The sequence below is a fragment of the Sinocyclocheilus grahami genome, unplaced genomic scaffold (assembly GCF_001515645.1).
Source record: "Sinocyclocheilus grahami isolate Dianchi unplaced genomic scaffold, SAMN03320097.WGS_v1.1 scaffold461.1, whole genome shotgun sequence".
Taxonomy (NCBI): Eukaryota; Metazoa; Chordata; class Actinopteri; order Cypriniformes; family Cyprinidae; genus Sinocyclocheilus; species Sinocyclocheilus grahami.
This window is the reverse complement of record NW_015505640.1, coordinates 196,312-210,462: the sequence shown is the minus strand read 5'-3', so window position 1 is coordinate 210,462 and position 14,151 is coordinate 196,312. Positions and strand designations below refer to the sequence as shown.

Below are 14,151 nucleotides of genomic sequence, written 5' to 3'. Positions count from 1 at the left end.
TGCAGGCACATTTAAAGGTTCCATAATGCAGGTTCCAACTTAAAGAAAATGTAACCTCCATTCAACTGCAATGCAGTTCGGGGGAGATTTACGCTTACACAAATGTTACATTTTAAATCTTATGCTGTAAGGCTTCCCATAAACAGGGGGAAAAAGCTAAAATGTAGCCAATAAACAAAACTTTTTTGCATTCTTACCAAGTGCTGGTTCTTTCAGAAAGATCCATAAAAGCAAACATTAACTATGAAAATAAGAAAAAAACTAAATACCTCAAGTCAACTAGCTGACTTTGCAACATCATGACCCTTCACTTTCAGGTCGCTGATTATCGTCTCATATAAGGCCCGTTTAAGGGTTGTTTGGACATGCCAGTATTCACATAACCATGATGACCTGCTGGGCTGTACATCATATTGCCATGGGGAGGAGCCTGCATGGGCTGCTGTGGGTAAGGCTGAGTACCCATCATGCCCATCTGCATAGAGTACTGTGGAGATTGATTCATATAGGTAGGATTGCCATGGTAGCCTCCATTCATCATAGGCTGTGTCACTCTGTAAGTGTTCATCGCCATATTGACGTTCACGTTCATCGAGTTGACATTGTAAGCCGGGGCGGGCATGAGGTTTACCCCCATGTTCATCCGCGACGGCATAGCCAGCGTCCTCCCAGGAGCCTGCATGGCTATAGTCTGAGGACCCCTACCATACATCTGCTGCTGGTGGTGGGGCGGCAGAGGGGCTGATTTGGAGCGGATTGACACAGGGTGGTGGTGGTGATTCTTGGGGGCCATTTGCGTTTGCAGTCTCTGAGATTGGGCCAGGTTCATGTTGGGTGTAGCCATGTTGCGCTGCAGCATCATGGGCGGTGGTGTCATGTTGGGCGGAGGAGTCACAGTAGCCTGTGACTGAGGACCTCCACCAGGTTGCGACAGCGACATCAGCGCGGGATTGTGAGGACCGAGCTGTGTGGACAATGAGCCGTTGTTGTTTGCATAGGATGAGATGGAGTGTGAGGCAGAATGGCTGAAGGGCAAGGAGTGGTCCATGATGGTATTGGTGAGCTGTTGTAGTTTGTGCAGGCTGAATGTAGCTGAGTGTTGACCATAGTGTCCACCTCCATACTCTCCCTGGCCCATTCGGTCATACAGGCCCAGGTTGCTGGAGGGATTGTTTGATTCTGGGATGTCAGGAAGCTGCATGGGTGGAGGGAAGTTGGCCGGCATGGAGCAGTGCGACAGAGGCTGCTGGTACTGGTGTTGTGGGTGTTGGTGATGTTGATGGTGCGGATGGTGTTGGTGATGGCTGTGGTGGTGACTGTGGCTATGCCCGTGCCCATGCCCATGGCCGTGCGGATGGCTGGGCTGCCTCTCCGGCACACAGCCTTGCGGAGACTTCACACTGCATCCCTGAGGGGAGCTCATGCTGGTTTGCTGGAGCATGCTGCAAGCGCCAGTATTGTTCACCACAGGACCGGCCATCTGCTGGGACACAGCACAGCTGCTCTGACTGTGGCTGCCACCGGAGGAGAGGTTGCCATAGGAACAGCTGCTCTGGGAGGAGGTGCCCGCTCCTGCTCCCGTGCCACAAATGCTGTTACCCAGTGTTGAGTCATAACTACTGGGATTCTCGTAATTCTCGGTGGTGCTCTCAATGCTACCTAGGTCACTGAAGCCACTGTCCACCACCTGCTGAGAGTGGTCTGACACCGAGGGCACATCCATTATTGGACTAGTCTCCATGTTGTTATGAAGCGAGTGCACCGAGACAGTACCCTGATCAGGACTGATCTGCGTGTAACCACTTTCTAAAATGGACACTGCTGGACTGTTGACTGACCGTACAGATTGGCTTGGGTGAGAATGGACAGAAGACAGAGGGCTGCTGTGATCTGACTGCTGGCAGTCGTCCACGGGAGTAATCCGAGGGCTCTGCTCAACATGAACATACCGCTGTAGGCTGTGGCAGGCCTCCTGAGTCTCCACACAATCCTGAAAGTGCCTCTCCTGCTCAGACTCTTGAGTCAGAGACTGCACTGCTTGGGCCGTCTCCATGTCAAGCTCAGGGCAAATGTTATGGTCCTCTTTTATTGCCGGGGTCAACGGGCCCATATGCTTTTCTTCAGGCCTCTGAATGTTATCCTCTTCCTCGGTTTCTGAGTCTGGAGGATGATCCGAGTCCACAGTGTCACCCTGTTGCACACCCAAGCTCACGAGAGTGCTTTCAGATGCAAGCTCCTCTAAGCAATGAGGCGGTGGGTCCACAGGGTTCGGCTGCACTTCAGGATTTTTATTGTTGTTACTAGGAGTTGGAACTGGCTCTGGGTCTTCCGTAAGGTCTCTTTCTGGTAGTGGCACTGGGTCATTTATTCTCTGCTCATGGCTGTCATCTTCATCATCCGCATCATGATCGTCCACATGAGATGGTTCTGGCTCTTCATCTTCATCCTCTTCTTCATCTCTTTCACCTGAGCCCATACCAACCCTGCTTTCTGTTTCACCCTCTGGCTTCAGGTCTTTGATTTCCTCTGTATTTTGAGATGACTCTTCAGCATCATCTATTGGACCTGATTTTGTCTCACTGGTCTCATCACCACAGGGTGAATTTTCCACCATGTCAGATTTGTCTGTCGACTCATTCTCATTTACTTTGTGAGACTCGGATGGCTCGGGACTGTGGGGCTCTGAATCGCAGGGGTCCAGCTCTGGGTCCTCTGGTCTGGGCTCTCTAATGGACTTGCATGGCCCTGAGGAGGAGGCAGGGCTGGCATCCTGCTCCTCTTCTTGCTCCTGCTCCACTGTGACCATTGGCGTCTCAGGAGGTGTGTAGAGGTTGAGCTTAAAGCCCATTTTGCGTTCCTTTAGTCTCCATTTAGGAGGGCCTCGTTTGACACCTTTGGGCCAGCCTTTCTTCCGTTTTAGAGGTCGAGGATTGTCCTTTTTCACTGCTTCAGAAACACCAAAAAAGATGTCCCATGTTAACTTATCTTTCAAATATGCAACAAAACAGTATGTTGTAAATATTAACATGTATAGCTTTACCTTCCACATTCCCTCCTTCTTTAGATTGATTTGAGTGATTGTCATCTTCATATCTCCTTGGTCTACCAGGCCGACGCATGGCTAATCTCTGGCTCTTCTCCTCTTCCTCATCCTCACTGCCACCCCTCCTGCTGGGCTGTGGCAGAGGGCTTTCCACATCAGAGTTTTCGAATGGCTCATCTAACACCTCTGTTCTCTCTGAGATGGTCTCGGTCGTGACACTGCTGTTGATTCGTGTTCTCCTCCTCCCTTTCTTCCATCGCAGAGTTGGTGCCCGCTAAGAGAAAAAAATCAAACAAACAAAACAAAAAAAAATTGCATATTGTATGCTTGAGAACAACTTGTGCTTGAGAATGGAATAAATACAGAGAGATGTCAAAGACTTTTAGACTTAACAACTGTCATATCAAGAGTTAGCCACTTTTTTGTCAAATTGTCCCTGGTGCCCTTTAATCCAAAAAGCAAAGGTTTGGAGGAGACAGATACGGTCAAGGGTGATGCTAAACATAGGGAAATGTGGCTGCATTGTAAATGGGTTGCTTCATGATCTAAATGCAAAAGCCCATCATTTAAACCACAGTGCCTCCACCACAGGCCATTCATTTGGAAAGCTTAGCCTGCCCAAAACCCCAAATGAGAGTGTGCAGAATCAAGCTGACCGCAAGTTCCTCACAACATATTCTCCCCCAGGCATTCTGGGATAGCAGTACCCCATTGCAAATAATCTGCAGTATTACTTGGTGATACAGAACCAAGATTTCCCACACAAATCATGAAATCAATATTACTTAATTATGGACTTAAGGACTGATGGAAATTTCTGGCAAATGGATAGTTTTGGATCTTTTTCCATCCAACTAAATACACCTCTCAAATGATGAAGGAAATTCAACGTGAACAATGTTCATACAAAGAGAACTAGAAGAAATGCACACTATCATTGATTCTGATCTTTACCTTTCGCTTGAGCCCCTGCCCAGATTGGGATTTGAACGCACTGTCTTCACCATCGTCTTCATCATCATCATCATCACTGCTGCTTTCTTCACTCACTTCGAAATTTTTCCCAGCACTGTTGGCAAACAGTGGGTCTGAGTATCTTCTGCTGAAGTTCTTGCACTTGGTTAGTGGAGGTCTTGAGCTAGTGTAACCCATCCCCATTGTCAAATTCCTGGTTGACGCACTACAGCCTGCACGACGGTCTGCCTGTTATGCCACAAAAACACAAACATGAGCTTGTCTGAGTCACTCTGTACAGGCTGAAGCCAAGCAGACAAATAACATCTCAGTTATCCATTTTGCTTCCGCAGTGCCTCTGCAGTGCAGAGATTGTCTCTTGATTAGCCGTTGATCTCAGCAACATTTATTTTTAAGCGGCCGTGGAAGATTACATTTCATGGGACATTCAGAGGCATTAATAATACAGGGCTTTGATTTAGGTCACTCAAGAAGCTGGGTTACTGTTGAAAGTGCTTTCAGCTATCTCTGTGAACTCACCCTGAACTCCTGAAAGACAAACGATGGGATAAATTTAGCTCACTTTTCATGCAAGCATCATCTTGTAGCTAATAATGCAGAGCCAAGTAAGGAATGAGTGGCCTGCACTCATTGTGATCGCCATGATCTACCTATTGAATAGGTTTGAAATTAAAATAATAAGCTTTGATTTTAGACACAGCTACCAGAAAAGCCTTTGATCATCTTACCAATAATGGTCGAGTTCAGCATTATGCAAAAAGAGTCAGGTTTGTGTCAGAGGCCAAAAGGAAACAATAAAGGGGCATTTTCCAAAATCTGCTGTTTCCAATGCAATATCTGCAAACGTTAATAATGCAGACAAAACATAGTAATTTGATGCGAGACAGCTGTAATTGTAAAGTGGACTTCAAGTCACCCTGTGGAATGAACTGATCAAGCCTCTGTATATGCCAAGAAAACCACCTAGATGTTTGTTGTATATTTATATAAAGGTTGTTGCAGAGGATTCACTCTCTATGGATTAAGCAACAGTATTAATGCAGTGCCTACTTCTGGGGGCTTTTTTGACATTTGAAACTACATAGGTATAACTATGGTTGTCTGTGATTACCACAACAACGTAATGTGATTAGTTGCACCAAGAGCACTGATAGTGAGTAGAAAGTCTTTCAAGACATGTATTCGAAAAATAAGTAATCTGAGCAAGTAGTACATCTGCTGCCATAGATCTTTTCTTTGTTTGTGGACAAAGTCAACAGAAAGAAGAATGAGAGAAGCCTGATTTTCTGTCAAATCAAACCTGAAAGCTCTGAATATAAATTATTGTTAAAAGCTTATCATAGTGACTGAAGAGTAAAGCAAAAATGTGGTTTTAAACATTTCACTTATCGATTTATTTGTACTGGCTCAATCCATTTCTAACGGGAAATTTAACAAGAAATCCTTGATAGTTTAGCTTTAAGTATTAGAGCACTCTGTACTTGGAGAGACAAACAAATAAAAACTGGGTTCACTAAAATCAGTTGTGTTCAGTCCCTGATCAAACCATGAATAGACCTTTAAGCCTACCTGTGCTATAGCCCTCTTCAGCTCCCCTGGTGGGCTTCTGCAGACTGAACCTGGTGTCCATCTCAGGCAGTCAGGGTCAACCTCATGAAGACGTGGCTTCATTCTCAGTCTATCCATGTGCTCCTCAATTAGCTGATGTCTTTGGATGATTACAAACCTAGACAAGCATATAATATTAAAAAAATAACAATATTAAAAACAGATTTTCTGCACCAAGTATGAGAAACTGTAATTCAGTATTGATGCACATCCAAATATAGCCATAATTGTGGCTTTAATTTAAATATATTTAAATCTAATAATGTCTTCAGAGATGATGCAGTACACTGAAAGCATGAGAGTGAATTGTCAGATTGACAGATACCACCACAGTCAAACCCACCTGCCATCCTGGAAATCAATCATGTTGAGCTGCTGAAGTGTGGTAGCGATGTCATGTGGACACATGCCCGTGGCTCGGCTCATTCCCCTGATGCTGACACTCTTATCTGGGTGGTTGTGCAGGTACTCCAGTATGACACTTTTCCAATAAGCCAAGTAGGACAGACGACCCAGATCAGATAGAGGCTTCTCTGGGGAGCCAGCCCGACCCTCTAGCCTGGAAAGTAAGTAACCTGGAAAGACAGAAAAAGAGACAAAGAGAGGAGATGAGGAAAGATTGTTTATGAGTACTGTTGTCAGATCGGGTTCGAGTGTCACTCTGACAAAACATAAAACAACTCGATCACAATTTATGAAGACATGGAGTGATGCTTATATGCAGCTTCTTAAGGTCTTGGGGCACATTTCACAAGCTTGGATTGAATATTTTACATATGAACACATACAAGTTTCTCATCAAAGCCAAAGTGTTATTTGTAAGGAATTTAATGATTATAGTTTTGATTCTAATGGCTAAAGACTTGTCTTAGCGCTTGTGATGTCAGTGTTACATAAAAAAATAAAAACAAAACAGTATTACAGTACAATATTTTACTAATGGATAAAAATAAAAAGGACAATAACAAACCAGTCCAGTCCAAGTGACAGATACAAATACATACACACACAAATATAAATAATATACGTAATTACAATTTTACACCGACTCATAAGAGTTATTAATTTACATATCAAAAAAAAAAAAAAAAAGGGGTCCTTTTTTATATTGGTTAAAATTCGAGCTGATCCTGTGCTAAGCAAAGTCAGTTTTAGATAATTTTTTTATACTCTAAGTATCTTAGACTTTTGCATTAACACAAAGTATGCAAATGCTCCTCTGATTCTACACAGAGAGCAAATCAAAACATTCACAAGCAAACAAATTATATCATGCACTACATTCAACTGTATATAAAGATATGCAAACCCAGTACTCAGTACAACGAAACAGGCATTCTTTCCATCATGACTGTCTAGTCTGAAACACATCCTCTTTTTGCTTTCATGCAAAGCACAGAAGCATCCTTTCATGATGTAAACAATCTTATGCTCAGATTTCTTAAGACTTCCAAACCAGTTAATGAATAACTTACTGAAATCAATGAGGAATCTCCCAAATCCTTGCCTTTGGTACTGAGGCATGATCATTATGCAGGATACATTGTACTTCTGCTGGCAAAGCTTTTCCTGTGGGAGAGAAAGATAGAGTGTGTCAGCACACTGCCAACGCATGCAATTCACTGCACCTGCCATTGTCCTGAACTGAACCTAACAACCACACAAAACCCTTCAAACATATTGCAGAAAAAACGGGCACCGTACAAGAAATTCTACAGCAGCCCACTAGATAACCCGCTGTTACTCTTACTGTACTTCACTGTCATAAGATTACATATATTATTAATATTGTATCTATTTAAGTGTTGTAATACCTTTGAGAAGTATCCAACAAGATGACAACCCTTCTCATCATTCTGTGTTAGAACGTAGAAGAGAAAAGGCTCCACATCGTAATACAATGTCTTGTGGTCCAGAAAAAGTTTTGCAAGCAAACAAAGGTTTTGGCAGAAAATTTTGCTGATATTTCCATCAACCTGAGCAAAGAAGACAAAATAGAAAACAATTAAATCCAGGTAGGCCATACAAGGGCAGCTACTGCTAGTGGAGCACATGTGAAGTTCACAACTCATCAACAGAGTGCAATGAAAGGTCTTAAACACTTTTGGAGGATTGCTAGGTTTCTAAAGCATTTCCTGTTCACTAGACAAACAAGATACAGAGTCCTTGAAGAATTGGCTTAATCTGACGATTAATAAGTCCAGTTCTCATTCATGATGCTCAGATGTGTCTTTCAACAAGCTTAGCACTTCATAGCCTTTAATCTCTGGACATAACATCCTCTTGTTTTAATTGCAAATGCAGATGATAAATTAGGATGCGGATGAAGTTGTGCATGTGCCCCTTGTGCAAGATTTAAGAGCATGCACTGACCTCAAACACAGAGAGGTTTTCCTTCCTGTAGATCTCATTTGCTGGCGGGTGAAACCATCCACATTTAGTTGAATGCCTCTGCAGAATGTCCTGGCTTTTCAAGTACTTTAAGCAGAACTCGCAGAGATAAAGTTTCGGTAATCTGAGAAGGTGAGCAGCAATTAATTATAACCAAAAATGTAGCATAAGTTACAAGAGCAGGGATAAACTCTAAATCACATACAAGTTTACATTTGCTTAAGACTGTCTCTGGCAAACATTTTGAAAACTGCTGTAAAAACAAATTATGTTAATTTAGACTTGCCTTGAGTATTCTGGAGGGTATGGTGAGGAATACCAAGTTTGCATTTCATATTGTCCAAACTCAATCAAAGGAGGGGATTGTCCTTGATCGCCACCAGTTTTCTGTTTTTGAAATAAATCACAAGTTAGAAACAGAAACACTTAAAAAGAATTTCTATTACAGCCACAAGGCTATGGTGTTTGCCAGGGGTTGTGTCCAGATGCTCTAATTAAACCCACTTAAACCAGGCTAAACTGGTTTGCTGGTCTAATGTGACTTAAGCTGGAATCCCAGTAAGAAAAATACCCAAAACCTCTCTAAAACCAGCCAAAAGAGCAGACTTGGAGACCAGTTAATAGGGCAGCACAATATAGGGAGAATAATAGTAATAAAAATAAATAAAAACAGTAAACAAAATGAAATACCACTATTGCAAATTTCCACTGTAAAATATTTAAGAAAAAGATCATTATTTTATTTTACAGTACAACTGTAAAATTACAGTAGCAATATTTAGGTCTTAATTTCTTCAACTATCAAGCTTTTATTTAGGCGAAAAACTGCAGTGAGCTCTTCAACCTCTTCTGTTGACAACGGGTGGTTTACTCCCCACACCTTTGCTGTGATCTCCTTGACGTGTCTGAACAATTTCAGATCCTCTTCAGCCACATGGTCATTGAGTAAAGTCATCCTTCCTTCCTGCGGTTCTCTTCTTGAGCATCTCTTGGCATTAAAGGCTGTGAGAGGTCATAGAAAAGCCCTTTAAAAGTCGATATTTGCAGAATATAGTACAAAAGAACTGAAAAGATGCTGACACAACAAAACCCAAAGCTAATATAAACAAGCACTAACCTTAGACTTGATAACATGGCATTCAAAATCACAACTGCTAGCATGCAAATCACTACTGTCATGGAAAGGTAGGCTGATAGGAAAGGCTCATATCAACATTGCTGGCCAACACACTAACCTCAAACCACACATCACAGTTTGTTTCTAGGCAACAGTGACCTCTAAACAAATACTCCATTTGTGCAGAGGTTGAGAGGGAACCAAACCAGGAGCAAGGGTCATTTGAAATTCAAACACTTTACATTAAAGTGCTTGTTACTAAAGGGAAAAAGCATTAATAACTTTGGTTTAAGAGGCAGGTGTGAGCAGCATGAGGACGTGAGCAGAGAGCAGAAATCTAAGGCTTTAGTGGCTTCAGAATTAATACAAAAATACTGAAGAAAAAGATTACAACCAAAAATGCAGAGATGCGGTATTAGTAGAAAAACTAAAATCCATGTTATTTGGCTTCGAAATAAGGAATATGAGTAAAACAGTTGAAGATGAAAAAGCCAGTTGGCTGTTTGGAGGTTTAGGCCCCTGTGCTTACCATGGTTTGGGTCTGGTTTTACTCTTCCGTCTGCCAATCTGCCCTTCCCTGGTGTGGTGTTCTCCCTCTGTGGGGAGGCCTTAAACCTAAACCTGCCTAGCAGCTTGTGTTTTCTCAAGAAGGGAGTTCGTTTGAAATGGAGTGCCGACTTAAACGGCCGGCCCCGCTTGGGCACCCATCCTGATGCTGAACTGGACAGGGATGCTAATTTACTACCAAAACCCTTGACAGACTTCTTTCCTTGAAGCTGCAGGGACATTTTTTGTGAGGTGGAAATGTCCTGGCTGCGGCGCGCTCGCTTGGGCGGTGCGTAGCTGGGGAGTCCCTTTTGCCGGGACTGTCCCTGAGTGGTAAAGATGTGAGACAGTCCATCAAAGAGTCCCTTTAGCTGGTTGTTGCCTGGGATACTACTGAGGGACGGGCCGCTAGACTGGGAGGAGGAGCTGTGGGGGGAGTGGGCGGAGGAGGGTGAGGAAGACTGGGCGGGGTTCAGCGAGATGGGGCTGTGTCCTTGTGAAGGGGACGGGGTAAGGAGAACGCTAGACGGGGCGTTTAACCTCACACCTGGCATCGTCACGCTGGCATGGCATTTCCGATAGCCTCGTTTCCTCTGCCTGTGCTGATTCGAGAAGCCCGACGTCTCACTGCGCAACCGGCGACCCAAGGGTGATGGCGTGAAAAATTTGGAAAGCCCGTCAATGAGACCTTTGGTTTTCTTGTTGATTGGGGGCAACGTAGTGAGGGTGGGTGTGGATGTGAGGGGGTCTGTGAGACTCCTGCCGTCTGTGGTGGGTATAAAGGTGCTTGATGAGGGTGGGGTACAGAAAGTGCTTATGGAACCCCTACCATGCTGTGCTTTTTCAGACAGCTCAACGGATCCCGGACCACCACTGTCAGACCTGTAAAAGCAGATGATGGTTGCATTTAAAACACGAGCCACAAATGAATGAGAATCTCTGTGCACATCTAGACTGTGACTAAGCCTAAGCCTTGGTTCAAGAGCCTGATTTCACAGTTTCAACAACACGTTTCACCGTGTCTATCAGTGCTCATCAAGCCTTTAGGGAAAGATGTAATCCCTCAAGTACTGCACATTTAAAAGCTTGCTGACCCAGACTCACCTAGTCTGACTGACAGCATTCCAACTGAGCTTTACTACACTGCCATATGATAAAAATAGACTTGCAAAGATTGCCCCAGGCTAAAAGTACATTGTAGAAGCCATGCTAATTTTATACCTTTTGGATGAGAGGGTGTGAAAACCTACATGTACTCTCAAGGCAAGATTGTGAAGGACAAAAATCAGAGTAGGCCATCAAAAAGAGCATTTACAGTTTAGGCAACATACTGATGTGAGACCTGTAACCTTAAGCCTGAAGCATAACGAACAAGATAGATGAAATGAGTTATCGTACACTGTTGGATGTGCTAGATTTTTTCTTGGCCTTCCTGGCTTTGCATATCGCCTTTTGATCTGGGCTGCTGTCTTGTGTAGCAACCGTTTTCCCTCCTGCTCCTTTGGCCTGCATACTTGGCAGATCCACATTCCTGGGGGAGGTCCAGGGGGAAAAAAGAGAGAGAGAGAGAGAGAGAGAGAGAGAGAGAGAGAGAGAGAGAGAGAGAGAGAGAGAGAAACAAAAAAAGAGGAAAGAATATAACAAAAATGTTCTTCTTGACAGAAACAGAAGAACAGTCATTATTATTCCACATTTCAACCATCAAAGTTGAAGGGAAATATGAAATAAATACAGGCAGATCCACATACCTGGGGGAGGTGCAGGGGGAAAAAAGAGAGAGAGAGAGAGAGAGAGAGAGAGAGAGAGAGAGAGAGAGAGGGAGGGAGACACAAAAAGAGAGAAGCATTTCAAGGATGGTTCATCATGTCTGTAGCCGTGACACTTTTCAGATATGTCTTTGTAGTGCTGAGCAGAGATGACCCGCTGTGCCTTTCCCTTCATTTCCACTGTCTTTAGAAGAAAAGAAACAGAGCAAAGAAAAACAAGCTTTCTACAGGTAACATACCAACAAGGAAACACTGAATAAATGGCTTTGAAGTTGTGTGAGGTGCTCTTTTCCTGACATGGCTTCAGCCTTCTCATCCTCTTTAGAGAGGAAAATAACAAATGAGCACAAATGGAATTAGACCTTTAGTTGATCAGATTTCACATAAGTAATTAAAGCAAATTTTTGCATTGACGTTCAGTATAGAACTGAAGCTCTCAGATATCTTGTGCAAAAGTATGTGGCACTGATTCACAAGATAAGCATCACATCCTACAACAGAGAGCAATTTCACAGTGGCGACCACATGGAATTGCAAAAATTAATAAAGATACAGAAGCTGACAGAGGCCAAGCATTATTAATTTTCTGTATTCTTGTGATCTTGACAGAGCACAAATACAAATCTTGACAAATGTTATATTGACAAAACAAGAAAAAAAATGTATAGCCTCACAGACAGACTAATTTATTTGAGGCCTGATATTAGAAAAAAATGTCTTAGTCATTATAATGTTTGGCTTTTTCCATATCATCAAAAACGTCTATTGCAAGTTTGTAATTTTGTCTGCAGTAGACGGTCACATACTCCCACAGGGCCATTCACACAGGACGCGTTCTTATTGCAGAAATGCAGACAGACATCTTTGGTCTTGCCATTCTGTTAGCGTTATTTTTGCTATAATTAATCACACAAAATGAATGTGTTAAATTGACATCCTTAACATTGAAGTTTTAGTTAAAGCATTTTCTTTCACCCATAACAAAACCCAAATGAAATTTGATGGGATTTCACATGGCAGAATGTCACCTCCCTCCAGCAGTGTCAGACATTCAGCACTGAAGGCTCCTGTAAAAATTAAGTGAAATGAACCTGTTCTGCTCTATTGAAACACTTTATGATGCTGCTCCCTTTTTATCTTGGCACTTACTTGTCCATTTCAGACAAAATGCCATTAACTGAAAAGGACAAGCACAGTCATTTGCAAGCCAGAGGCAAAATCATTAACAATGAGAAAGAGACTGGAAAGAGAGGGAGAGAGAGACAGCCACTAAATAGTTCACGACGTAAGGTACATATCATCTTACTATTATGTAACCAGAAGCCTTTGTGTAATGGCACATTTAACAGCTTCACTTTGAGAATGGAAAAAATCCACAGAGGCAAACAAAAGCCTAATGTACCTTTTGGCATTCTGGAGAGCGGTGGGTCACAACACTCCATATGGAAACCCCTGTCACAGGAGTCGCAGAAGAGCATCTCGTCCTGGATCCACACACACACACACACACACACACACACACAAAGAGAGAGACGTGTCAGACACGTAAAAAATAAGATGCAATCTACAAAACACAAGTAAACAACATCCTGCAGTAAAAGTGTCAGAACACAAGCAGCGCTCTGACACTATAAAAGATGTCAGCAGGAACTGGGCCAATGCCATCAGTGCATTTGAACAGAACTTGAGAACTTACAGCATTCTTCCCCTGAATCTGACAGGAACTGCATGTTTTGCATTCGATGCATTGCCATCGCAGGGCCTTGACATTTGCAGTCAAATCAGCAGAGAACTTCAGGCATGATGGATGGCCTTTGAGGAGAAATGTGGAATAAAACAAACAGGCTTTAGAGAGTCTTCAAACATGCTCAATTAAAAGAGCGACATTACCTAATCCTTTAATTTTGGCAGGAAACACAAAAGCCCTTGCTGAAACATTACAGGATAAATGTTAACAGAGGCTTAATCAAGCGGAGAGAGAACATCAAATGCAACAAATGAAAGATTCCCCTGACCGTGGATCAGTTAAATATTTACACGTGGCATCAACAATGCGAAAAGCCATGCGTGAAGACTTTCCAAAATCGGTGTCTAAAAGCACTGTATTATCAAACACTTCTGAGTGGCTAATTAAGGATAATTTGATCTTAACGAGGCAGAAATGGTACGCTCGTACACCATGATGGCAGTCGATCCGTTATAGTCATGTAAAAGCATACACTCCTATCCCTGAGGGCTGCGAACCAGCTGCGGTTTACAGTGGGAGCACATTTTCTATACTTTCATGAACACTTAATGAAAACCACCTCTGCGCTGTTAAGTCAAACTCAGTCATAAAAATGTCACCAGGAGAACAATTCCTTGTGGCATTTCAAAATCACTGTTCAAAACAAATTACGACATGAGAGCAGGTAATTTAACAGGAACATGGCAATTCTGTCTGGAGGAGGGAAAAAAATAAATAAATTAGAGTAAAAGAAACAAGCAAGCGAACTTGAAGCAGGGGGAAAAACTGCACACCTTTCAGCTTGAATCCATGTGTAAAACTTTATCCATGTTTGAATCCATGTTTTAAAATACCGCAATACCGGTGTGTCGCTTAAACAACGTTCGGAACAACACTGTTTGAAAGGGGTCACTTTTCACTGTTGCACTGTGGTGAGGGAACAGCTGTATGTGTTACTAAGCGTGAAAGTTCCGAAACT

The 14,151-nt window shown here is 42.9% G+C and overlaps 1 protein-coding gene across 6 annotated transcripts in view; it reads right to left on the bottom strand.

Annotated features, from left to right (window-relative positions):
* LOC107552931 (histone acetyltransferase KAT6B-like) overlaps positions 1 to 14,151 on the bottom strand; it is a 57,585-nt gene that overhangs the window by 1,526 nt on the left and 41,908 nt on the right. For 3 of the 6 annotated variants that reach the window (XM_016234966.1, XM_016234967.1, XM_016234968.1), the window contains exons 5-17: positions 12,849 to 12,930; positions 11,079 to 11,211; positions 9,664 to 10,562; positions 8,898 to 9,019; positions 8,304 to 8,404; positions 8,000 to 8,141; positions 7,441 to 7,602; positions 7,102 to 7,195; positions 5,970 to 6,201; positions 5,588 to 5,744; positions 3,998 to 4,246; positions 3,041 to 3,317; positions 182 to 2,946 (exon numbers count right to left, since the gene is read on the bottom strand). In XM_016234966.1, coding sequence (XP_016090452.1) covers positions 326 to 2,946; positions 3,041 to 3,317; positions 3,998 to 4,246; positions 5,588 to 5,744; positions 5,970 to 6,201; positions 7,102 to 7,195; positions 7,441 to 7,602; positions 8,000 to 8,141; positions 8,304 to 8,404; positions 8,898 to 9,019; positions 9,664 to 10,562; positions 11,079 to 11,211; positions 12,849 to 12,930 — 5,271 coding nt within the window. In that variant the 3' untranslated portion in view covers positions 182 to 325. Of the gene's footprint in view, positions 1 to 181; positions 2,947 to 3,040; positions 3,318 to 3,997; positions 4,247 to 5,587; positions 5,745 to 5,969; positions 6,202 to 7,101; positions 7,196 to 7,440; positions 7,603 to 7,999; positions 8,142 to 8,303; positions 8,405 to 8,897; positions 9,020 to 9,663; positions 10,563 to 11,078; positions 11,212 to 12,848; positions 12,931 to 13,142; positions 13,254 to 14,151 lie in introns of those variants that run through there. The other 3 variants (XM_016234970.1, XM_016234971.1, XM_016234969.1) reach the window with 3 other exon arrangements.